Genomic DNA, 26,072 nt, shown 5'->3' with positions numbered 1-26,072 from the left:
GGGTCCCGTCGACTAAACAATGTCAGTTGGAGGGCCCCACGGGAAGAGCCTTCTCTGTGGCGGCCCTGACCCTCTGGAACCAACTCCCCCTGGAGATTAGAACTGCCCCTACTCTCCTTGCCTTTCGTAAGCTCCTTAAGACCCACCTGTGTCGTCAGGCATGAGGGAACTGAGACATCTCCCCCGGGCATATACAATTTATGAATGGTATGCGTGTATGTATGTGTGTTTAGAAAATGGGGTTTCTTTTAAATGTTTTTAGTAGAAATTTAGATTTGTTGTAAACTGTTTTTTCACTTTGTTGTGAGCCGCCCCGAGTCTGCGGAGAGGGGCGGCATACAAATCTAAATAAATATTAAATAAATAATATTATTAATATTAATATTAATACTTGTATCTATCAGAAACTGAAAAAGTTATCTTCAATGAGCTGCAAATTTAAGATTATACCCAATAAGCCTCTGATACAAAATTTGATAAGCTGCAGTTTGCAACTGGATTTTAGACAGATTCTTAGAATAAATTTAAAAATATTAACAATACCTGTTCATATAGCTAGGGACATATCATAAAACCAATATTATTTGTGAACTAAGGACACCAAAACTCCATTTTAAAATGAATTTTCACCCTGTTTCTGCAATGATTTCCGGAGCCACATAGGTTGGTGTGCCGCAGACGGTATAGAGAGGTCCTTCAACGACAGTGGCTAATCCAAAATCTCCTAGCTTCAAGGATTTTGTCCCATCTGGATATTCACAGACCTGAGAGGGGGGGGGGGAAGCATCATAAATCATATTGTGTAATTTGATAGGAAAACTATCTAGTAGCATGGTTAGGCAATCTAGGATGCTAAGCATGTATTAAACTAGAACTACAGAAGAACCTCTGGTCACGACCATAATTCATTCCATAAGTTTGGTCGCAAACCGATTTGGTTGTAACTTGAACCTAAATTTGGAAATTTGGGCTTACAAAAAAAATGGCATTGAAGGGGAAATTGGCTATAAATTGGAACCTGATTTAGTCGTGGCCAGAAGTGTCCATGACCAGAAGTTCTACTGTACAGTAGTACCTCTAGATACAACCTGCTCCACATGCGAGTATTTCAAGTTACGAGCTGCGACGCGAGCAAAATTTCTGTTCGACACCCGAGCTCAAATTCGGGATACGAGCCGAGCGTCCACTAGGTGGCGCAAAAATTCCATTTTTTCCAGTTATCTCCGCGCGAAAAGCCAAATCTAAATGCATTTGTTCGAGATACGAGATGATCGACATACGAGGTCAGCTCTGGCACGAATTAAACTCGTATGTCGAGGTACCACTGTATTTAGAAATAGGCTGACAAATTGTTGTTCAATCTCTTCTTAGGCAACATACATTCTATTCATTACACGAGTTTAAGTAGTTGAGCTAAAAAACACAGCAATTCCTAACTCTATAACTCTGATAACACAACAGTTTAGTACAATATTTGAGGCACAAGGAACCGGATCAGCTTTGAGCTGCTCAAAGTTACTTCTTTATTTGTTGCAGGCCTATTTACAGGAATCTTGACTTACACATTGTCCTCATTGCTTTGGGAACACAGCCTTAACAGATTCTGGGAGAGTAATATCTACAACACTAATTTGCGGTGCAAGGATTCTAAGCTCTGTCCCCTCTTTCACACCTCCCCTCATTTTAGCTGATGATTATACACATATAAAACAAGCCAAATTACACTACAGAAAATCCAAAATATGTAGAATTTTGCCCAAAACTCTGCCTAGAGAACAGGTCGTATATTTTAATGATTGAACTAGATCTAGCCACAAAGATTGAACCTGCAAATTGTATATACAGTAATCTTATGTGTTGTTGATTTCAAAGCAACTAATATTGATTAAACCATATTGATTACAAAACTGACTAGTTTGTCAGCCCTCTGAGAGAGACCAGATCATGAAATTGACTCCAAAGAAAAACTAGAATTATACTTAATTTAGACAGCCTACAGTCCCAGGATTTCTAATTTTTAAAATTCTTAATTTAATTTTTTTAACTTTTTTTAAAAAATTGTATTAATTGGATCTATTGTATTATTATGTCTACTATATATGCTGTGAGCCGCCCCGAGTCCTCAGAGAGGGGGGGCATACAAATCCAATAAAACTTAAACTTAAACTTAATTATATTTTATCTCACATATTTAAGTATTTATTAGATTTGTATGCCGCACCTCTCCGAAGACTCCAAAGATATACCAACTAAATCAAGGAGGAGTAGGGGAATTTCTTCTTAAAGCTATTTATTTTACCAGGGCCTAAGGAATGCTTCTCCCTTTTTTGTTTATATAATGGTTTCTGAATATTAGCCTCAAAGCAATATCTGAGGCTTAAAAATATATACAATCTCTCTCCCACCTTCCCACCCCCCTCTCTTTTATATTTACTTTTTCCAATATAAATTAAGGAAAACTATCAATTTGATATCTTTGTAGGCAAATCCCTTTTCCAGTTTTTGCTTTTTAAAAATTAATTGATCATAAGCTATAATTAATATTGATTTGTTGACTCATCTTTTTATTTCATTATCCATCTTGCCCATCAACCCATGTTTCCACATAGTAATTGAAATGTAGCAATTCTATAAATCCAGCAGATGGCAGCATATAGCTGCTTTTAACTAATGTAAAAAAAACGATGAGAAAGAGCGCAAAAAACCCCCCATTTACTAGGATCTGATGAAAATCTTTACCATGGTTATTGACTAGTATAAAATAATGTAAAACAATAAAAAAATCATTTATGCTAAAATCTATCTAAATTTAAACATAGAAACATAGAAGTCTGACGGCAGAAAAAGACCTCATGATCCATCCAGTCTGCCCCTATATTATTTCCTGTATTTTATCTTAGGATGGATATATGTTTATCTAAATTTATATGAAAACTACATAATGGAATATAAATTGTATTGACTTTATATAATATAGCATATTAATATTAAAATCTTGATAAACTTGATTTTACATTTAGTCAAGTCAAAGCCTTTATTGTCATTGTACATCATGCATACAACAAAATTGGTTTATCCTCTACAGTCCCTAGACAGACTAATAAAAGATACTCAGGTTTTATCCTGTACTAAAATGAGTTTTATAATAACATAATAAAAACTAATAATACAAAAATAAAAAACTGCCCTTTTCTGATCTAACATTTCAGTTAATGTTACCTTGAAGCAGATAGGATCACAGCTGCCATTATGACCAAGTATACAATTTATACTTGCTTGTTAGAAATTTAATATAATGAAATAATTTCCAGAGGCGCTAGTCTTATACAGCAAAAAGAGCCAAAAGACCTTGTCACCTTACACCAGTGTTTCCCAACCTTGGCAACTTGAAGATATCTGGACTTCAATTCCCAGAATTCCCCAGCCAGCATTTGCTGGCTGGCGAATTCTGGGTGTTAAAGTCCAAATATCTTCAAGTTGCCACGGTTGGGAAACACTGCCTTACACAATGACAAGCGCATTATGTTATGTAGTATCTGAGGAGATAGCAAATAAGCAGATGAGAGGTAATGAATGCAAAAAACACAGACACTAACTCGACAAGAGCTGGAATTCCCTAATGATTATTAGTCAGAATAGACATTCTTGAACTGGTGAGCTGTTTAGCACATGTCAATAAACTGAATTTTGCTTTAAGGAACAGATCAAAAAAGTAAAATTACATTAGAATAATTATTAAACGCTTATAAAACATTTAACAAACCAAAATTCCACTGTTTTTAGCTAACACCGATGAACAAGGAAAGCCCATCATACATTCCTTTGTCATATGGAACATATATTTCTTCAAATAGTTCAAAATGTATAGCAGGGGAAGGGAGGAGAGGGTTGTGTTACTTTTATTTCTTTATTTATATCCCACCTTTTTATTTTAGCAAATAACACAAGATGGTGAGGATATTTCCAATAAGGAGGATTTTCTCCACAAGAGTCACCCTGTAGTGTAGGATAGACAAGAGACTGGCCCAATAATACCCAGCTAAGGCAGAACCCGAATACAGTGTTCCCTCGATTTTCGCAGGTTCGAACTTCACGAATAGCCTATACCACGGATTTTCAAAAAATATTAATTAAAAAAATACTTTGCGGGTTTTTTCCCTATACCATGGTTTTTTCCATCCGATGACGTCATACGTCATCGCCAAACTAATAATTTTTGCAAATAAATGACAAAAAAAATAATTATTGTTAATAAATAATTACGTTTATAAATATCAGGATCACTAAGTGCCTTATTCAATGGTAAGTACCAGTAATAATGGTGAGTAAATGGTTGTTAAGGGAAATGGTAATTTAGGGGATTAAAGTGTTAAGGGATGGCTTGTGATACTGTCCATAGCCAAAAATGGTGTATTTACTTCCGCATCTCTACTTCGCGGAAATTCGACTTTTGCGGGTGGCCTCGGAACGCATCCCCCGCGGAAATCGAAGGAACACTGTACACAGTTTCCTGTTTTTAGCTTGGGGTCTTAATCACTAGACCAAACTGGTTCTAATATATTTTGCTACCTGCTGTCATCTGGTGCCTTTCTGAATATAAAAAAGCAACATTAAAAATTAAAATGATGATGGGAGTCAATTTTAAAAGGTCAGGGCAATACCAGACGTATTCCTCCAAAACTTGAGCAAAGAGTGACTTAAAACAAGTAATTCTGTAATTTTTAAAAAATTAAAGTCCATGTGTTCTCAATACAATACTTTTGGGTAACGTTCAGTAAAGTATAAAGTGCACATAAGGTGGCAAATATGATGAGTTATAGTTTCTTATATTATTTCTAAAGTAGCAAAAACTTAGATGTTATTTTAAATCAGTAGTTTGCTAAAACATGATTAATATTTTTTGAGGTGGCATCACTCTCTATGAATCTCAAACTTGATTTTATGATTTCTATTGCTAACAATAGAGGTAGCATTTCCACTGATTTATGATGTTCTGTGAGAATGACTGGGCTATGCTCACAGCCTAACTCTGTAAAGAAAATGCTGCATAATACTATTTGCATGCATTCTTAAAATAATATACAGAAAACAAGAAATTTACCAGAAGGTTCTCAGGTTTGATGTCTCTGTGGACAATACTGAGACCATGGAGGTATTTCAGTGCACTGGCTAGATTGTAGACCATTGCACTTCCATCACGCTCTGTGTACTTTGTTGAAGATGTAATAGCATCGAAAAGATCTCCTCCCTGTAAATAAAAATGTCAACAAATGTCATAGAATTTACAAACAAAACTATAAGTTATGTCACAGTTGAAAGGAAGTGAGAAAAAAGTGAAACAGTTTATTAATTTTTATATCAGTGGCTTAAGAGTTACAGTTGCATTAAGAAGTTATTAGAAGTTATTAGCCACTCTGAGTCTCCGGAGAGGGAGGGGCATACAAATCTAATTAATAATAATAATAATAATAATAATAATAATAATAATAATAAGAAGAAGAAGAAGAAGAAGAAGAAGAAGAACAAGAACAAGAAGAACAAGAACAAGAACAAGAACAAGAAGAATGATCATTTTGGTCTTTTTATAAAGTTTATTGGATTTTACACAAATACAAAACACTAAAACAAATATTGTTCACATTTGTCATTTACAGATCATAAGCCAATCTGATATTAAGAACAAAATTTTAAGAAAAAACTATGAGATTTCATGTTGAGCCTGATATTTGTTTTCTAATCAGAATTTATTCCTGCAATATTTTGTATACTTGGACAGAACATCAAGAAGTTACTGTGTAAAAGCAAAATATTGTACAGTCACATATAGCATGCCTGCTTTTAGAAGCAATTTTGGTTTTGCATATAATATTCAGTTTCCAGCCACGAACTAACGTGGAGTGTGAAACAGAAAATTCATGGCATGTTCATACATAACTACATAAATTTCCTGTTCCATAACAATTTGAAATATGTTCAGATCTTTGAAAAGCTCAACAATGCATTATGCCCTAATGGTAAAAAATAAACCTAAAACCTCACCTTGACCAATTCCATCACCAAATATAGCTCAGTCACAGTATCCATTTCCTCTATTAACATAATAATATTCGGATGTTTCACTCGGCGTAGAATTGACACTTCGTTTTCAATCAAGTGTTCCTATATATTGTTAGAAAAGAAGAGGAGGAAAACATATTTTTAAAAACTAATATAATTTGAAGAATTATGTAAGAAGCAGCAACCTAAAGTGATCCTTCCAGTATATCATCTCAATACTTGATCATGTGGTTATCTATCTACAAAACAATAAACTGGAATAGGAAAACACTTTACTAATAACAGTTCCAAAATACACGAATTAAAATTAATTTAGTATGAAAACTAATCACTGATCAGTAATATACTTGGTGTTTTCAATTGCTAGTAGCCAACTAGATGCATTCTCATAGCTGTTTATTTAAAGGTATCAGAATTGTGATCCCCAGCACAATACAAGCATTATGTTTTCATGCGCTTCATGCATTTGTGAATAAGACTGTGGGAAGTACATGTGAATAGTTTATGAGCAAGGAGCAATAGTAGTATTTGAAAAGTCCAATGCTATTTTTGCAATCATCATAAAGATAAGTTGATTCGTGTTCAAACCTGAGCATTTCATTAACAGTTACCCTAATGCTTTAGTTACTAGAAATCCATGTGCTAAGTGTGAATATTCTGTGAATAAGTGGTACATCACACATTGCTTTAACAAGTCGCACCTTTGTTAACCATTACATGAGAGCATCAACAGTCTTTCTGGAACAAACATATGTCTGCTCCAAAGAAATATATGCTGAATGGGGAAAAATGCAATATATGAATGACAATAAGGTTGGAACTCAGTAAAAGGCCTAATGGGGAAAGGATGGAACTCACACTAAATGTGGAATAAAGGCTAAGGTTGAAATAACTTAACTCACAATAATTAATATATCGGAAGAAATAACATAAATAAAATATTACATGTGAGATGTAATAAACACATTTTTGTATACAACTGGGATTCATTTGTACCTACTGAAAGGAAGAAGAGTTTTGATAATAAACTTGCTGTGGAATTTTGCTACAAGTGAAGAGGGAGACATATTTTGTGGGCAGAACATATATAAAAGTTTAATTAAGCAGTTGTTGAATATCTTTCTTTGAATCGGCTGGTAAGACAATGGGAGAACACATTGCTCTTTTGTTGCAGCTAAATCAGACCCTTATAGAACAGTAAACCGAAGATGATTCCACTATAATTTCTAGTAAAACTTATAGAGAACTTCACACACTTAGTTATCATAAATCCAAGCTCACAAAGCTATAGGCCAGGGGTGTCAAACTTGATTTAATTGAAAGCAGCATCAGGATTGTGTTTGACCTTTGGGGGGCAGGGCACCCCAAACATCACTTCGACATCACTCCTGTTGAGGATACCTGTGATGGCCCAAGCACTCTGCCAGTGAAAACAAGCTCCCAAGCTCTATTTTCACTGGTAGAGGCACAACAGGATGGTCCATTGCTGTTTCCAAGGCAGCCCCACTGGCCAGATCTAAGTCCCCCATGGGCTGGATTTGGCCCTCGTGCCTTAAGGTTGACATCTCTAGGCTGATACAAAAACAAGAACTGGAGAGACTCACAGCCATCAAAAACCTCTCTAGCAAAAATAATATTTGAAGCATGTACTTTTCACTATTGTTTAAAAAAATCTAGTAAAAGACTAATCTGTCGGATCCTATTCACACAAAATACAGTAATACCTCGTCTTACAAACTTAATTGGTTCCCAAAGGAGGTTCGTAAGGCAAAAAGTTTGTAAGATGAAACAATGTTTCCCATAGGAAACAATGTAAAATCAATTAATGCGTGCAAGAAAAAAACCTCAAAAATGGCACTCCGCTGGGTGCTGCCGCCCGGCTGTCACCTTTTGAAACAGACGGGCGCTTCTCAGCGTTCTCCCGAATGCTAAACCCAGAAGTTTGACAAAAGTTTGGGTGGCCGCCGAGAAGCCCCGCCACCCGGCTGTCGCCTTTTAAAACAGCCGGGGGGCTTCTCGGCGTCCTCCCGAAGCTGAACGCCAAACCCCAACTTTTGTCGAACTTCTGGGTTCAGTGTTCAGCAGGCCGCCGAGAAGCCCCCGGCTGTTTCAAAAGGCGACAGCTGGGCGGCGGGGCTTCTCAGCGGCCTCCCGAATGCCGAACCTGGAAGTTCGGCAAAAGTTCGGGTTTGGCGTTCAGGTTCGGGAGGACACCGAGAAGCCCCCCGGCTGTTTCAAAAGGCAACAGCCAGGCGGCAGAGCTTCTTGGCGGCCACCCGAACCTGAACTTTTGCCGAACGTCCGAGTTCGGCGTTCGGGTGGCGGGTTCGTAAGGCGGAAAAAGTTCGTAAGAAGAGGCAAAAAATTTCCAAACCCTGGGTTCGTATCTCGGAAAGTTCGTATGACGAGGGGTTCGTATTGTACAATCAAATATTATTCTGTATTCTGAAACTGGATACTTTCTACGATTCCTGTGATTATAACAGTTAGAAAATTTTGAAGTTTCTTTACTCTGTAACTTATTCTATACATTCACTGAATCTCTAATTGTTCTATTATCAGGATTTTTAAAAATATAACCACATCAATATTTTAAAATAAAATTAAAGATTTAGGGGAATGGCTTAATATTGCTATTTTTAAAAAAATGTTCAATATCCAGTTCAATAATTTACAATTTGGGCTATCTTTATGAAATTTTTTCAGTGATAGTTACTGCTATAGCTTTATATGGAGACCATTTTACCCAGAAGGTGTAAATGCTGTTCCAAGAAAAAATATTTTCCAACAGTGGTGGTAAGTGAAGACTAAAAATAATTTAATATTCTGGTATTATGATACAGAAATCCACTATTTCTGCTTTACCTTTCCACAACATTTTCCTTTGTCAATAATCTTCAGGGCAAATTCCTTTCTGGTGGATCTACAAAGAACAAAAGAAGGGAAGAGTGCTTAAATAATTCTTTTGTTTGAGAACACACTGTGAAAATATCTTCTTTGAAAGGGAACAGATTACAAAATGAAGATAGAACTGCTTCTGCTTTTTTTCTCTCAGCAAGTCATGTCTGCTGTTGCCTTGACTACAAAAACCAGCCTTTCCGTTATCATTTAATTTACTCAGATATAAAACTTCCCATTTTGTCAAGATTTATGGTCCATATTTTTCACCCTACTTTAATGTACAGCCCTGTGGTTCTATAATAATATTTACAGATTTGTCAGGGAATAAAGAATAAGATGGATATTTTCTTTGAAATCCATTGTATCAGCTACTCATTCCACATTTACAGTATATCCTTAAAGGACAAGTCATATTAGAAATGTTTCATAGCCATTTTACAAGTGTCTATTAAATGAGAGAATTCAGGGAAATCCTGTTTTGATAAAGTCAATTGTCTTAATTATAAATACAATACTGTACAATGAATTATGATTTAAATCTATGTTGAAGCTACAGGTTTAAGAATTGTTTAATGTAGCATTATTAGGACTTCAGCCGACAATTTTGCTAACCATATTTTCCAGTGGAAACTATAAAATAAAATAAAATAAAACATTACAGAAGGAATAGGTGCTATGGATTGAAATGGTGTGTCCAGTTTATATATTATTCAATGTTACTCTTTTGACTACAGTTTCAACCATAATAGAGCCTGACATTAAGTGGTAAGATGTGACAACTGTAAAACTGGTTATTGTGTGAGTGACCCAATTTTATGACTTGTTTTGCAGGGTTCATTAAGTGAATGCTTGATTTTAAAGCAAATGCTACAATTGTTCAGCAAACAGTGCAGCCATAGTTTTTGGGAAATGGTCATAAGTACCTTTTTTGGGGTGGGGGGGTCTGTTTTAATTCAAAATTGTCGCTAAGTGACCAACTGTAAGTTGAGAACTACCTGTTCAGGATGAATAAAGACCAATTTTAAAGGCATATTTTAAAAAAATCATTTTAAATTTTTTATTCTTGGTTTATTAAAAACAAGAGGCTTGACTACTGTAATGCTCTCTACATGGGGCTACCTTTGAAAAGTGTTCGGAAACTTCAGATTGTGCAGAATGCAGCTGCGAGAGCTTTCCTAAATACGCCCATGTCACACCAACACTCCGCAGTCTGCATTGGTTGCCGATCAGTTTCCGGTCACAATTCAAAGTGTTGGTTATGACCTATAAAGCCCTTCATGGCACCGGACCAGAATATCTCTGGGACCGCCTTCTGCCGCACGAATCCCAGCGACCAGTTAGGTCCCACAGAGGGAACTTCTCCAGGTTCCGTCAACTAAACAATGTCATTTGGTGGGACCCAGGGGAAGAGCCTTCTCTGTGGCGGCCCCGACCCTTTGGAACCAACTCTCCCCAGATATCAGAGTTGCCCCCACCCTCCTAGCCTTTCGTAAACTCCTTAAAACCCACCTCTGTCGTCAGGCATGGGGGAATTGATACTTTCCCTCCCCCTAGGCTTATAAAATTTATGCATGGTATGCTAGTATGTATGATTGGTTTCAAAATTGGGGTTTTAAATTAACTTAAATATTAGATTTGTTTACATTGTATTATTGCTGTGAGCCGCCCCGAGTCTGCGGAGAGGGGCGGCATACAAATCTGATAAATAAATAAATAAATAAATAAATAAATAAATAATAATAAATAAAACAAACAAACAAACAAACAAACAAACAAACAAACAAATATGCATCAAAAATACATATACAGCAGTTTCATTATTAAAAGTCCAGTTTTGTGACAGCACCACAAAACTGTGAAATGGACAATATTACTGCTGTGTAATATAACACACCTTTCTATGACAGCAGATTATTGCGACCAGTTAACAAAAAGAAACACCAAGAATAAGAATAAAGGAATAGGAATAAGCATTCTTTCACTTGGGTATATAGGCTATCAAATCTTGCTATACAAACACAACACCGGAACTGCACATATCAAAAATGATTGGTTCAGTAGAAGTATAACACTGCTATAAAAGCACAGCTGTGTCTGCCAGGTTGTCATAGTTACAACTGCAGCCAGCTGAGAATGAAAAAGGGAGAAAAGACGACTCAATAATATCTTAAGAAAGGGTAGACTGGATTGTATGAGGAGCATACAAGTGGAAGAAATTTGAGCAAATAGCACTGTTTTTGAAACTTCTGCTTAAGAGCTATACATATGCCCATTTGCTCAGATGCCCTCTGGAATCAACTCTCCCGGAGATTAGAATTGCCCCCATCCTCCCTGTCTTTCGTAAACTACTCATTTCGTAAACTACTCATGCCTTCCATTGAGGACCTGTATACTGCACGAGTCAAAAAGAGGGCGGGTAAAATATTTACTGACCCCTCGCATCCTGGACACAAATTGTTTCAACTCCTACCCTCAAAACGTCGCTACAGAGCATTGCACACCAAGACAACTAGACACAAGAACAGTTTTTTCCCGAACGCCATCACTCTACTAAACAAATAATTCCCTCAAAACTGTCAGACTTTCTACTAAATCTGCACTTCTATTCTACTAGTTTTTCTCATCATTCCTATCACCCATTTCCTCCCATGTTGACTGTATGACTGTAACTTGTTGCGTATATCCTAAGATTTTTATTAATATTGCTTCTTCATTGCTTATTTGACCCCTATGACAATCATTAAGTGTTGTATCACATGATTCTTGACAAATGTATATTTTATTTTATGTACGTTGAGAGCATATGCACCAAGACAAATTCCTTGTGTGTCCAATCACACTTGGCCAATAAAAATTCTATTCTATTCTATTCTATTCTATTCTATTCTATTTATACCGCCAGGCATGGGGGAGTTGAGATATTCCTTCCCCCTAGGCCATTACAAGTTATGCATGGTATATTTGTCTGTATGTTTGGTTTTATAATAAGGGTTTTTAGTTGTTTTATTATTGGATTGTCACATGCTGTTTTTATCATTGTTGTTAGCCACCCCAAGTCTGCGGAGAGGGGCGGCATACAAATCCAATAAATAAATAAATAAATAAATCTTTCTACAAATATCATGCACTAAGAGAAGCAAACTAATGTCATTTTTCTCATGAAAGTATCTATTTATTTATTTGTTTGTTTTGTCAAGTATGTATTGTATGCAAAGATAAAATAATATTTATATACACGATATTAGTAAAAAAAGAAACATTAGGACAGGGAACATAAGGCACTCTGGTGCGCTTATGCACGCCCCTTACTGACCTCTTAGGAATCGGGAGAGGTCAACAGTGGACAGTCTAAGGGTAAAGTTTTGGAGGTTAGGTGATGATACTACCGAGTCTGGTAGTGAGTTCCATGCATCAACTACTCCGTTACTAAAGTCGTATTTCCTGCAGTCGAGTTCAGAGCGGTTTACTTGAAGTTTGTATCTGTTGTGTGCTCGTGTGTTGTTGTGCTTGAAGCTGAAGTAGTCGTTGAGAGGAAGGACATTGTAGCAGATGATTTTATGGGTTATGTTTAGGTCGTGTTTAAGGCGATGTACAGCAGTTCCAAGCTTTCTAAACCTAGGATTGTAAGTCTAGTTGCGTTGGGTGTTCTGTTGTGAGTGGAGGAGTGGAGGGCTTTCTGGTAAAGTATCTCTGGACATTTTCTAGAATGTTTGTTTGTTTGTTTGTTTGTTTATTTATTTATTCTTTCTTTCTTTCTTTCTTTCTTTGTCCAATACACAATACATATGGAAGAGAATAGATATTGAGTAATATATATAAAGATAATATGTAAAATAGAAGAGAAAATATATGAGAGGAAGAAAATATATATGATATATGAGATAAAGAAAAGACAATTGGACAGGGGACGTTAGGCACACAAGTGCACTTATGTACGCCCCTTACTGGCCTCTTAGGAACTTGGAGAGGTCAATCATGGAGAGTCTAAGGGAGAAATGTTGGGGGTTAGGGGTTGACACTATTGAGTCCGGTAATGAGTTCCACGCTTCGACAACTCAATTGTTAAAGTCATGTTTTTTACAGTCAAGTTTGGAGCGGTTAATATTAAGTTTGAATCTGTTGCGTGCTCTTGTGTTGTTGCGGTATTGACAAACAATTCCATCTCCTTGCAAAGTGATGTCACTTGATATACCGTATTTTTTTTAGTACAAGACACACCTTTTTAACCCCCCAAAAGAGGGTGAAAACCTGGGTGCGTCTTATACACTGAATATAGCCTCTCCCAGCCACCCCCATCCTTCGGCCTCTGCCTCCCAGCAATTTACCTCCTTGCAGCAAACAGCGCAGAGCCTGATTAGCACAAGCTATTGATTATCAGCCTCCCAAAACACAGCTGATTCAGCATAGGCTGGCCACATGCTAGAACTAAAATGAAATTAGCTGCAAGGAGGCAAATTGCTGGGAGGAGGACCGCTGGCAATGTTGGACTGATGAAACTGCAAGGAGGTAAGTCAATAACTATAAATGTCTATAGAATATTCAAATTATTATTTGAAGACTGCTTTATTATTGTTCTAGACAAATGAAGAAGCTTTTTAAAATAAATGCTTGATCTGAAGAAGCCCAGTGCTATTGTATTTTCTTTTAAATAGCAGAGAATAATTATACTTCAGAAAGTCACATCAAATTTAAAGATTTGTAAAAGCATAATCTGAAATATAAAAGTGTCCTGTTTAGTATTAAGGTAACGCAGCTGAGTTAAACTCTGTCTTAGTCATGTTTGGAATAGATCTATTTAAATAATTGAAAGGAATTAGCGTGACTACATTTAAGAAAACTTTCTGGCATTAATATACTGCCATAATGTACATTTCTCCAATCCTTTGCTATTTCTATGGGTCAGACACACATATGCACAAAAATACACAGCAAACAGAGCACATCATCTGCACTGTTTGCTGTAAGGCAAATTGCTGGGAGGCAGAGGCCTTTTTCCTTGTTTTCCTTCCCGCAAATTAAGGTGCATCTTATATTCCAAAAAATACCATAACTGCATTTAAAAATTGCAATTTAAAATTAATGTTATTGCTCCCTTGTACAAGCAAAGGTAATTACAGTTAATTCATACAAATCCAATAAATAAATAAATAAATAAATAAATAAATAAATAAATAAATAAATAAAGTAATAAATAAATAAATAAATAAAGTAATTTAGCAGTCTGCATTGGTTGCCGATCAGTTTCCGGTCACAATTCAAAGTGTTGGTTATGACCTATAAAGCCCTTCATGGCACCGGATCAGATTATCTCAGGGACCGCCTTCTGCTGCACGAATCCCAGCAACCAGTTAGGTCCCACAGAGTGAGTCTTCTTCGGGTCCCGTCAACTAAACAATGTCGCTTGGTGGGACCCATGGGAAGAGCCTTCTCTGTCGCGGCCCCGGCCCTCTGGAATCAACTCCCCCCAGAGATTAGAATTGCCCCCACCCTCCTTGCCTTTCGTAAGCTGCTTAAAACCCACCTCTGCCGCCAGGCATAGGGGAATTGAGATACTCTTTCCCCATAGGCCTTTACAATTTTATGCATGGTATGTCTGTATGTATGTTTGGTTTTTATAATAATGGGTTTTTAACTGTTTTTAGTATTGGATTATTATTATATGCTGTTTTATTATTGCTGTTAGCCGCCCTGAGTCTCCGGAGAGGGGCGGCATACAAATCCAATGAATAAAAAAGTCTAGAAGAACCCATTTTGTTTGCCCCAGTATAATACCATGCTAAGAAAAGGAGGAATAATTTTTATTCCCTTAAGTCTTTTTTAATATCTTTTACGAGGAATATAAGGATAAGCACTTGGCATAATGAAGGCATACAGATTTCAAATATGATACCTGCAACTTTTCTAGCCCTCCCCATTCAACTACATAAAAATAAACATTCAAATAATTGCCATGACTACAAAATTAGAGATGTGTTCTAGCTATTTTTTTTTCCTTACCAAAAAATTATAAACAGTTCAGAAAAGGAGCTGTTCTGTCAAGAAATACAAATGGCCTCCCACGATAACCAATTAAAGCAACTAAAAACATGTCACCCCCAAATCTATTGTTGTCTACGCTTCTAACTTACTATTTCTCCAGTTATTATCAGTAATATGTATATTGGACACAGCGCTTCAAAAGATAAATTTCATCCTTTCCTGTTTTTAAAAAAATTGCTCAGGGTATATCATATCATACATGGACTTGCAATATACACCTTTCCCCTACATTTAAAAATACAAAATATGAATGTTAGAAAGCCCATATAAGAACACTGACACTTATTATGTCAGTACAACACAGCAAACGAGATCACTATGCTGGATTTCGTATTTCATCACCAGTCGGGCGCTTCCCAAGCACCTAGGACTGCGTGATGTAGCGGCGAATTATGTGTGCGGATCCCAGTAAAGCGGCCTTTTGCAGTTGACAGATGGAGATGATGATTATTATTATTATTATTATTATTATTATTATTATTATTATTATTATTATTTAGATTTGTATGCTGCCCCTCTCCGTAGACTCGGGGTGGCTCACAACAGTAATAAAAACAATACATAATGACAAATCTAATAATTAGAATCTAAAATAACAATAGTACATTTAAAAAGTCTAAAAAGCAAGGAACCTCAATATAAAAAGCATACATACAGTCATATCATGCATAAAAACTACATAGGCAGGGGGAGATGTCTCAATTCCCCCACGCTTGACAACAGAGGTGGGTTTTAAGGAGTTTACGAAAGGCAAGGAGGGTGGGGGCAGTTCTAATCTCTGGAGGGAGCTGATTCCAGAGGGTCGGAGCTGCCACAGAATACCCTACGAGACTAGACTTTCAATCCTGGTCCTAGAAAGCCTAGAACTAAGACGCCTTAAACAAGATCTAAGTATTGCCCACAAGATCATATGCTGCAACGTCCTGCCTGTCTGCGACTACTTCAGCTTCAACCACAACAACACAAGAGCACACAACAGATTTAAACTTAATATTAACCGTTCCAAACTTGATTGTAAAAAATATGACTTCAGTAACCGAGTTGTCGAAGCATGGAACTCATTACCGGACTCCATAGTGTCATCCCCAAACCCCCAACAATTTACCCTCAGATTATCTATGGTTGACCTATCCAGATTCCTAAGAGGTCAGTAAAGGGCGAGTACAAGTGCACTAGAGTGCCTTCCGTCCCCTGTCCTATTGCTCTCCTATATCTCCTATACCTTTCTTCTATTCCTATATCTCTTCTTCTATTCTTTCATTGATATGTTCTATCACTATACCTTCTTTTCTATTATTTCTTAGATATACTTTACTATGAGTATCTCCCCTTTAACCTTCATCATTTATTTCACTATGTGTATATAGATATATACCCACTAAAACTCTCATTGTGAATTGGACAAAATAAATAAATAAAAAATAAAATAAAATAAAATAATAAAATAAAATAAAATAAATAAAATAATAAAATAAATAATAAATAAAATAAAATAAAATAAAATAAAATATATCAGGTACTGGACCAACATGGGATCTACAATTTGATGCGGGACCTCACAGTCACACTTAGGGGAGGATTCTATCTCCCATTTATACAGTGAATCCCAGTAGATGTCGTCCAGGATTGTCTATTGTTGGCTTGGTAGTTTAAAATCGGATACCTGGAGTCATTTATGTGTCTTCCTAACTCTGGACCTTCAGCAACCATTTGGCCTTCCTTTGGTAAAATGTTAAAGCTGTTGAGCAGATGTGCTAGTGCCAATGAGAGCCTCCTGGATTTGAGCCTTATTTTTAAACAAAGTTACCTTTGTAGTTTCCATTAAAATCTCTCATTTCCATTACTTTTTTGTCCACTTCATTATAAAACAAATACTTGACAATTACAAAAGGAAAAAGAATGGTGTTGGTCTGTCTTTGCTACGGATGAACTGAATATTCCCATTGTTCTTACCTTTGATCCCTTAGTTGACTGACTGATTCAATTTCCATAGCCTAGCATTTCAATGAAGTGCTATTCAAACAATATTTTTCCCAGCCTTTCTAACAATGAGATTGAACAACAAAAAAGTGAACTAGAAACACGAAACTGGATAGAATTATCCAAAGTATAAATTGTGTAGTTACTGTAATAATACTGAAAATGTAGAGTTTCTAGTGCTAATAAATCATTCCTATTAATCTTTGTATTAGTATATAATATAATCCACTATCATAATGAATATTATGCTCCCACCCATAGATAAATAGATAATTTTGATAGTTACCATCAGATGCCACTAGGTACGAGGAAAATATTATAGTGGAAATTTTAAGTTTTCTAACAGGTGCCAAGAAAGAGGAAGGGCCCTTCAAGCTCTTGAAATTATAATAATTTGCCTATACAGTAGTACCTCTAGATACGAGCTGCTCCACATGCGAGTATTCCAAGTTACGAGCCACGACGCGAGTTAAATTTCTGTTCGACACCAGAACTCAAATTCGGGATACGAGCCGAGCTTCCACTAGGTGGTGCAAGAATCTCCTTGCTTCCAGTTATCTCAGCGCAAAAAACAAAGTCTACAGGCATTCGTTCGAGATGCGAGTTGATCGACTTACGAGCTCGGGTCTGGAACGAATTAAACTCGTATGTCGAGGTACCACTGTATGTTCTCACTGTTCATTCTAAAGTTGCAATAAAAAGTGACACATCTAGGCAATATCTTTGCTCACCGTTCTATGCATTCCTTTACCACTGCAAAATTACCATCACCAATCACTTTTCCCACTTTGTACTTTTCAAGAATGGTGGATGTCTCAGAGTACTTGTTTCCATTTATACCTTCGAGATACAAAAAGGAAAATGTTAGAGAAAATACAAACAAATTCTGTAAAATACACATTAAAAATCCAAATAAAATGAATCCAAAACAGAAGTACAGTGTTTCCTCGATTTCCGCAGGGGATGCGTTCCGAGACCACCCGCGAAAGTCAAATTTTCGCAAAGTAGAGATGCGGAAGTAAATACACCATTTTTGGCTATGGACAGTATCACAAGCCTTCCCTTAACACTTTAAATCCCTAAATTACCATTTCCCATTCCCTTAACAACCATTTACTCACCATTATTACTGGTACTCATCATTGAATAAGACACTTAGTGATCCTGATATTTATAAACATAATTATTTATTAACAATAATTTTTTTTTGTTATTTATTTGCAAAAATTATTAGTTTGGCGATGACATATGACGTCATCGGGTGGGAAAAACCGCGGTATAGGAAAAAACAGCGAAGTATTTTTTAATTAATATTTTTTGAAAAACCGTGGTATAGGCTTTTCGCGAAGTTTGAACCCGCAAAAATCGAGGGAACACTGTAATAGTTTAAATAAGGATCATCCAAGGGTCATCAAAGTATGTTTCTATGCCTCGTTTTCTCAAAGCCTGTAACTCTTCTGCAAGAAATGACTGTAGATTTGAATGAAATAATGCATCAAAACTATGGGGTCTCCCGCCCACCCGTGACACATATAATTCTAACTACAGTATTCAAAAAATGAACTCCTATTCATATCGAGAGAGCCTAAAAGGTCATTAAACATGGTTTAAACAAGATTCCAATTGCCTCCATTAAAAATCAAATTGCCCCCCTATGGAGTGTGGGCTCCATGTTGGGAACCACTGACTTAGACTTTTATTATTATTATTATTATTATTATTATTATTATTATTATTATTATTATTATTATTATTATTATTATTTATTGGATTTGTATGTCGCCCCTCTCCGCAGACTTGAGGCGGCTAACAACAATGACAAAAAAACAACATGTAACAATCCAATTTAATAAAACAACTAAAAACCCTTATTATAAAAACCAAACATACACACAAACATACCATACATAACTTGTAATGGCCTAGGGGAAGGAATATCCTAACTCCCCCATGCCTGGCGACAAAGGTGGGTCTTGAGTAATTTGCGAAAGACAAGGAGGGTGGGGGCCGTTCTAATCTCTGGGGGGAGTTGATTCCAGAGGGCCGGGGCCACCACAGAGAAGGCTCTTCCCCTGGGGCCTGCCAAACAACATTGTTTGGTTGATGGGACCCGGAGAAGGCCAACTCTGTGGGACCTTATCGGCCGCTTGGATTCGTATTATATATTGTTTCATAGTGCTTTTACAGCCCTCTCTAAGAGGTTTAGAATCAGCATAATGTCCCCAACAATCTGGCTTGTCATTTTACTGACCTCGGAAGAATGGAGGGTTGAGTCAACCTTGAGCTCACTGAGATGAAGATCCATAGCTGATGGTACCCACTGCATGACTTCTTTACCAGATTTAATGGGACAGGGCTAATATAATCAGGGGGAGGCAGTCCTCAGGTAGGCCAATCCCATGCTATTAAGCCTCTATACTAGTGAGTAAAAACAGGTTATCCCTAACAGGAAGACTCTAATATTTCTAGATTATAATATCACTTACATGGATATTTATTTTCAAAAATGATCTGAAATCACCACGAACGTGCCCAATTGGATTCTTACCTTCAGGACTCAGGGAAGGAGATATTTCAGACACACCATTTACATTAGAAGAAGATTCACAAGGAGGGAGAATCTGTCGGTAGATAAAATAACTAAAGCTGTGGCAATAACATACATCAAAATCATACTGCAAAACAAATTGAAATATTTCATATATATTAAATGTTTAATAACTGTTATTTAATATTTCTGAATTACTGTTTCAGTTATCTATCAAATGTCAAATAATATTTTATTGGCATTCTCTAACAGTCTTTGTATCTGTTAATACACGAGTCTAGCTTCGTTTCTCAGGATCAGATAAATTTGCTACATGCATACTGTTGTGGTTAGCTCTGGCCCAGCTCCTGCCCCAAGGACTGTGGATGTGGGGGAGACATCCACATGCTGCAGGCTTGTTTTGCCACCGGTGGAATCTGATGATGAAGGCTCCTCTGACCAAGAAGACATGAGTGACAGGGAGGAGGAGAGTGTGGCAGACAGCTCAGAAGGAGATCAATTATCTAGCTCCTCCTTGGATTCAGAACAAGAGTTAATGATACAGCCATGCATGCGGAGAGCAATGCATGGGCAGCAAAAACTGAGAGATTATTATCAAAGAAAATGAGGCCACCTGTAGTTGGGTGGGGCTGTGGTAATTAGTGAGGCTGCTATAAACAGCAGCCTGTGGGTTTGGCCATTGTGGAAGATTATCTGATCGTTGTGTTTCGTGACTGCTTTACTGACTTTGACTTTTTGTGTGCTGATTTTTCCTCACTTTGAAACTAAACCAGAGCAAAGTGTGTTTCACTTTGTGAAAGAAGAAGGACTGTGAATTGCCTCACAGCTGCAAGCTAAGTATCACAGAACTGATAAGGGACTTGTACAAATTACCAGTTTGTTTGGAGAGCAGTGCTCTTTGCTATACCAAAAGAGGGCTTAGTTTAAGTGACTTTTCATTCTAAAGAACATTGTTTTGAATTTTCAAACGTGTGTGTGTCTGAAATTTGTACCTGTGAATTACTGGGAGAAGTCTACCAGAGAGCCCGACAGAACACATACTGTCGACTATAAGTGGCAATCCCGTTTTTTCTAAAAGCATTATCATGTATTTTTATCAACAACCATATTTAATCTCTCAGCCTTCTTGATCAGGTAACACTGAAAATCAGTGGGACTTAAAAAACTCTAAATTTGACTTATTGCAATGGGTCCATTTTGAGTATTTCTGGACCCAAATAATAAACTATATTTTTACTGTATGATTTTAACAGAAAAGAAACAGAAACAGGAAAGACTAATAGAATCATAGCCTTGGAAAGACTGTTTAGATTTAATCCAAATGAATCTAGTTTGGTTATAGCCAATGAAATCAATCTACCATGCCAGCTGTTGAACTACTCTTTCTGTAATGGAATAATATTCAATTAGAATCTGTGCTTGAAATCCTAAACCTTAATAATAAATTTAAATCTAATAATAATTTCTGATTATGATATTCCAATATTCTAAATGTAAATAAATATTATTAGTGTCCCCTAATATTTTTATGAAACAAGTGAAATTACATAAAATATACCTTGAGTCCCCGAAAACTTCCAGGACTTGTTGGTGAGGAACCAGATGATTTTGTTGATTTAGGAGTTGAAATCTGACTGCTGGGAGCTCCACTGACTTATTAAAAAAAGAAGAGAAATGAACATGTTAGAGAAATGAACATGTTCCCAGATTTCTCAAATAGCAAACTGGAAAGGTTGCTTTTAAGAGTTTTCTTCTGTTTTGTACTGGTAACAGTTGATAGGTATCTTGACTATCTGTAAGCTTTATGTGTTGTTGTTGTTGTTGTTGTTAGATGCGAAGTCGTGTCCAATCCATCACGACCCCATGGACAACATTCCTTCAGGCTGTCGCGCTGTGTATTGACAGCCTCCAGAGACATTCAGTAGTTAAATAGTTAACTCTTGTATGTTAATTTAGCTCCCCCCATTTATGATGTAAACCTGTTTAGTCACTTCCTCTCTGTGTCGGAAGAGAAGATTCTCCATTCCCTGATGACTGCCAAAGAAGGGATGTCACGCTGTGTATTGACAGCCTCCAGAGACATCCAGAGACATTCAGTAGTTAAATAGTTAACTCTTGTATGTTAATTTAGCTCCCCCCCATTTATGATGTAAACCCTGTTTTGTCACTTCCTCTCTGTGTCGGAAGAGAAGGAAGATTCTCCATTACTCTTTGAGAAGTCTAAGGATGTAGACATACCTCTTAGCCTGTTCTCAGGCATTATTGTTTTTATACGTTTTTATTAATAAAAGTAACTTTGTTTAAAAGCTTTCCTCGCGGGTTTGATCCTCGACCTCCGTGGTTAGTCTCAGCTCAGCTCACGCGGGCTGTACCTAATTGAGTCTAATCTCGACACAGGCCTTCCTTCTTCTCTATCACCCTCTGGAGTCCATTTAAGGTCATGCCTACTGCTTCAATGACTCCATCCAGCCAACTCATTCTCTGTCGTCCCCTTCTTCCTTTGTCCTCAATCTTTCCCAGCATTAGGCTCTTCTCCAGTGAGTCCTTCCTTCTCATTAGGTGGCCAAAGTGTTTGAGTTTCATCTTCAGGATCTGGCCTTCTAATTTAAAGAGCAGTCAGAGTTGATCTCCTCTAAGGCTGACTGGTTTGATCACCTTACAGTCCAAGAAATTTATGTGTATGTTTTGCTTATTGACTTCTTAGTTATAATTGTTTCACTATCAGATGTTTTATCGGTGGATCCTCCTGAAGAAGACCCATCTGTAATGCATAGTCTAATCCTTGAAAATGATTGAGAAATTGTAGCCGTCCTCAAACAATACATGTGCTACATGAGTGTCACAGTTGCTACATTAGTCTGGTAGAAAAGCACTGTAAGGCGGTATATACTGTAAGTCTAAGCGCTATAGCTATTATAGTCTCCTTCAAATTAAACCTGATGGCTGAGGCAATATAGTCAATTTTGTTTTCCTGAGTGGAACTGTGGAACAAATTCCTATAGGTGTCAAGGCAGACATTTATTTATTTATTTATTTATTATTTAGATTTGTATGCCGCCCCTCTCCGCAGACTCGGGGCGGCTCACAACAAAGTGAAAAACAATTTATAACAAATCTAAATTTCTACTAAAAACATTTTAAAAACCCCATTTTCTAAACATACATACATACACACATGTCCTTACTACCATTTAGGAGGGGCCTTAAAACCCATCTTAACCAAATATTTTAGATTTCTTACATTTTTGTTCTACCCTTCATCATAGTTCCCTCTAAGCTGAGCAGTGAGCAATCGCTCACTTAAAAATCATCATCAACTCAGAGTTTTCCAAATCTGCCCAGAAGCCGAGAGGGAAAGAGTGAGAGGGAAGGAGAGAGAGAGGAAGAGAGGAAGAGAGAGAAACAGATAGAAAAAAGAGAGGAAGGAAAAGAGAAAGAAAAAGAATGGGAGTAAGGAAGAGAGAAAGAAAATCAAAATCTAGTTTGAAACTAGCTCAACTATTTAAGTGGCATTTTGATATTGATAGAGTTGCCCTATTATGAGCTCACTGTTATAGACACATAGTACAGTATTTTATTTTGAAATTCTCTGAGGCAAAACAGGGTGGGTTTTTTATTTGTTTGTTTATTTGTTTATTTATTTATTTATTTATTTATTATTTCTGTGCCACCCAGTCCCATAGGGTCTGCCGCTCAGACACTATACTTTTCCGCCCACCCCCCCAAAAAATTAGAGGGAACACTGCCCTTCATATAATTTTCTTGTATTAATTAAAATAGATCCATGCTTCTTTAAAGCACACATTTTTGCAAGGTCCTATTTTGACTAAAATTTGAGAGATGGTAGCAGACTGTATATGAATAATTATGAAGCTAAAAAAAGCTATCACTTTCAAAGGATATTCATCTACATTTGCTTGAATTACAGACTTAGTGTATGAAATTTCACAACTGGACAATATAAATTGATTCTCTGTGTCCTTATAGACCAGCATCGCAACACTGGAAAGATAAATGTATGACCTCATTCACTCAACAGATAGAAAACGTGGTAACGCCACCTTTGAGTAGATTGCCTACAGATGTAGACTTTGTATTGATAACAACAACAACAACAACAACAACAACAACAACAACAACAGAGTTGGAAGGGACCTTGGAGGTCTTCTAGTCCAACCCCTTGCTTAGGCAGGAAACCCTACACTACTTCAGACAGATGGTTATCCAACATCTGCTTGAAAACCTCCAGTGTTGGGGTATTCACAACTTCTGGAGGTAAGCTGTTCCACTGATCAACTGTTCTGATAGGACAGTATAATGAAGTCTAGAATTCATTTACACAAATGATAGTGGATTAATAGAAGATAGTTAAGGTTATATAGCTGTATTAGAAATTAATATATGTGCACCTGAATATTATTTACATTAGACAAATGTACGGTATATAGAATTGCAGCTGCTCATTGCTACATTTTTAATTTTTTTTCATTCTATATTTCACCTTCTTATCGCACTTCTTCAAAATGTCTGTCTTTGCATTATAATTATCTTTATGTTTTGCTTTTCATTTTGCTTGTTACTGATTTAAAAACAATAAAAATAAATTTTAAAAAGTCAAACAAATCCATTTGGGTGTGGGTGGCATACATATTTGTAAATAAAACAAATGCACACATATTCTATTCTTTATTTAGTGGAGCCCCTAAGCTTTTTTGTAATGCTTCATCAGACTATAACATGTACCAACAATAGCTTATTTATAAGGTGTCTGAAAATATCAACCATGCTCCCAACGATATAATTTATGCGTTAGTGTTTTCATGATTCCCCAAAGAGAAGAAAATGCTTTTGGAGCCATACTGTTTTCAAGTATAATTCAGTTGCTTTTTTTTAATGAGACTGTCAACTAGATATTTAGTTTCCATGGAAATCCTTGTAACAACTTACACATTTGAATTCCGTAAAGAATATCTATAATGGGCAACAGAACATTTACTTAACAGGTGCTCTGTGAATAATAAATAAATAAATACACAAATAAAAGTATTTAATATTTACAGCCAACATTCATGCACATAATCTAGCCTTCTTTCTCCGAACTAGCAGCATTACATTTCATAATAATCAAGAAAAGGTTGCCCCACTTTGACATTTTCCAAATCTGCACACAATACACAGAATATTCAGACAGAATGAGAAGAGGTAATTGGGAATTTGGAGGGTTACAGTGGACCCAAAACTAGAAAATTCATTTTATTTTTAGACCACAAGTGTCTATATCTTCCTCCAAGTGCCTCTATCGTTATCAAGCAAGTTGTAGATTATACAAGTTCTCTGTATCTATTGGGTACACAAAATAAAACAGCAAGTAGTTTATTCTCCTTGCATTTACAAAGAGTCAGAATTGAATTTTTAACTTTCCTAATCATCAGTCAGTTTTAGGAGTCTGGAACAGAGCCAGCTGGCCGTGTTCAATAGCACGATTCCAAACAGCATAAAATATAAATTGTCAAAAGGAAAATCTTTTGAAAAGCATCCTTATAAGTGGCTTCAAACAGGTGCAAATGATGAATCCAAATTGCAACGGAAGACAAGAGAAAAACAATCAGGGGTTCGACAGATACCAAAATAACAACTATCCCAAAAGATACTAATATGCATGATGAATATTTTTTTTTCTTTTTGAAGTACAGTGGTACCTCTACATACGAACTTAATTTGTTCCGTGACCAGGTTCTTAAGTAGAAAAGTTTGTAAGAAGAAGCAATTTTTCCCATAGGAATCAATGTAAAAGCAAATAATGCGTGCGATTGGGGAAACCACAGGGAGGGTGGAGGCCTTGTTTCCTTCCAGGAGATTCCTAGAGAGGCCCCATGGAGGCTTCTCCCCGCCTTTTTTGGCCCCGTTTCTTCCCAGGAGATTCCTAGAGAGGCCCCACAGAGGCTTCTCCCTGCCTTTTCCGGCCCTGTTTCCTCCCAGCAGATTCCTAGAGAGGTCCCAGAGGCTTCTCCCCGCCTTTTCCAGCCCTGTTTCCTCCCAGCAGATTCCTAGAGAGGTCCCACAGAGGCTTCTCCCCTCCTTTTCCGGTTACAGTTTCGGAAGCTCGGGTTTGTAAGTGGAAAATGGTTCATGAGAAGAGGCAAAAAAATCTTGAATACCCGGTTATTATCGAGAAAAGTTCGTAAGTAGACGCGTTCTTAGGTAGAAGTACCACTGCATAGAGTTTTCATATTGTTCTGAAAGTTACTATCCTACAATATTTCAAAAATATGAATCTTATCACTCAATGTCAGAAACTGGAAACAGTTTCAGAATACCAAGTTTATGTTTAATGATTCTTCAGGTTAACAGAAATGAGAACTAATAAATGAATAAATGTAAATGAAGAAGAAAGTGGCCATGCTTTATCCAATCCAGAAAGGAAGGAAAACTTTCCTTTTCTGTAGTCAAGATTAAAATGAAAATCAGACTAATAACTTTTCACAAGGCGAATAAATACTTTTACCGACTAGCATCTTTCACAAGTCTATTTACAAAACTATACTGT

General features: G+C 36.7%; 1 protein-coding gene across 4 annotated transcripts in view; it reads right to left on the bottom strand.

Annotated features, from left to right (window-relative positions):
- The window catches only part of DCLK2 (doublecortin like kinase 2), an 84,822-nt gene that overhangs the window by 15,186 nt on the left and 43,564 nt on the right, over nt 1-26,072 (bottom strand). For 3 of the 4 annotated variants that reach the window (XM_070757803.1, XM_070757802.1, XM_070757804.1), the window contains 7 exons: nt 21,084-21,178; nt 19,526-19,598; nt 17,709-17,817; nt 8,923-8,980; nt 6,040-6,159; nt 5,102-5,248; nt 631-764 (listed from right to left, as the gene is read on the bottom strand). In XM_070757803.1, the coding sequence (XP_070613904.1) occupies nt 631-764; nt 5,102-5,248; nt 6,040-6,159; nt 8,923-8,980; nt 17,709-17,817; nt 19,526-19,598; nt 21,084-21,178 (736 nt within the window). Of the gene's footprint in view, nt 1-630; nt 765-5,101; nt 5,249-6,039; nt 6,160-8,922; nt 8,981-17,708; nt 17,818-19,525; nt 19,599-21,083; nt 21,179-24,196; nt 24,866-26,072 lie in introns of those variants that run through there. The other variant, XM_070757805.1, reaches the window with a different exon arrangement.

Source organism: Erythrolamprus reginae, chromosome 7, assembly GCF_031021105.1.
Source record: "Erythrolamprus reginae isolate rEryReg1 chromosome 7, rEryReg1.hap1, whole genome shotgun sequence".
In the NCBI taxonomy this organism is placed as follows: Eukaryota; Metazoa; Chordata; class Lepidosauria; order Squamata; family Dipsadidae; genus Erythrolamprus; species Erythrolamprus reginae.
The sequence above is the reverse complement of the archived record's forward strand: the minus strand, read 5'-3'. Positions and strand labels throughout refer to the sequence as shown.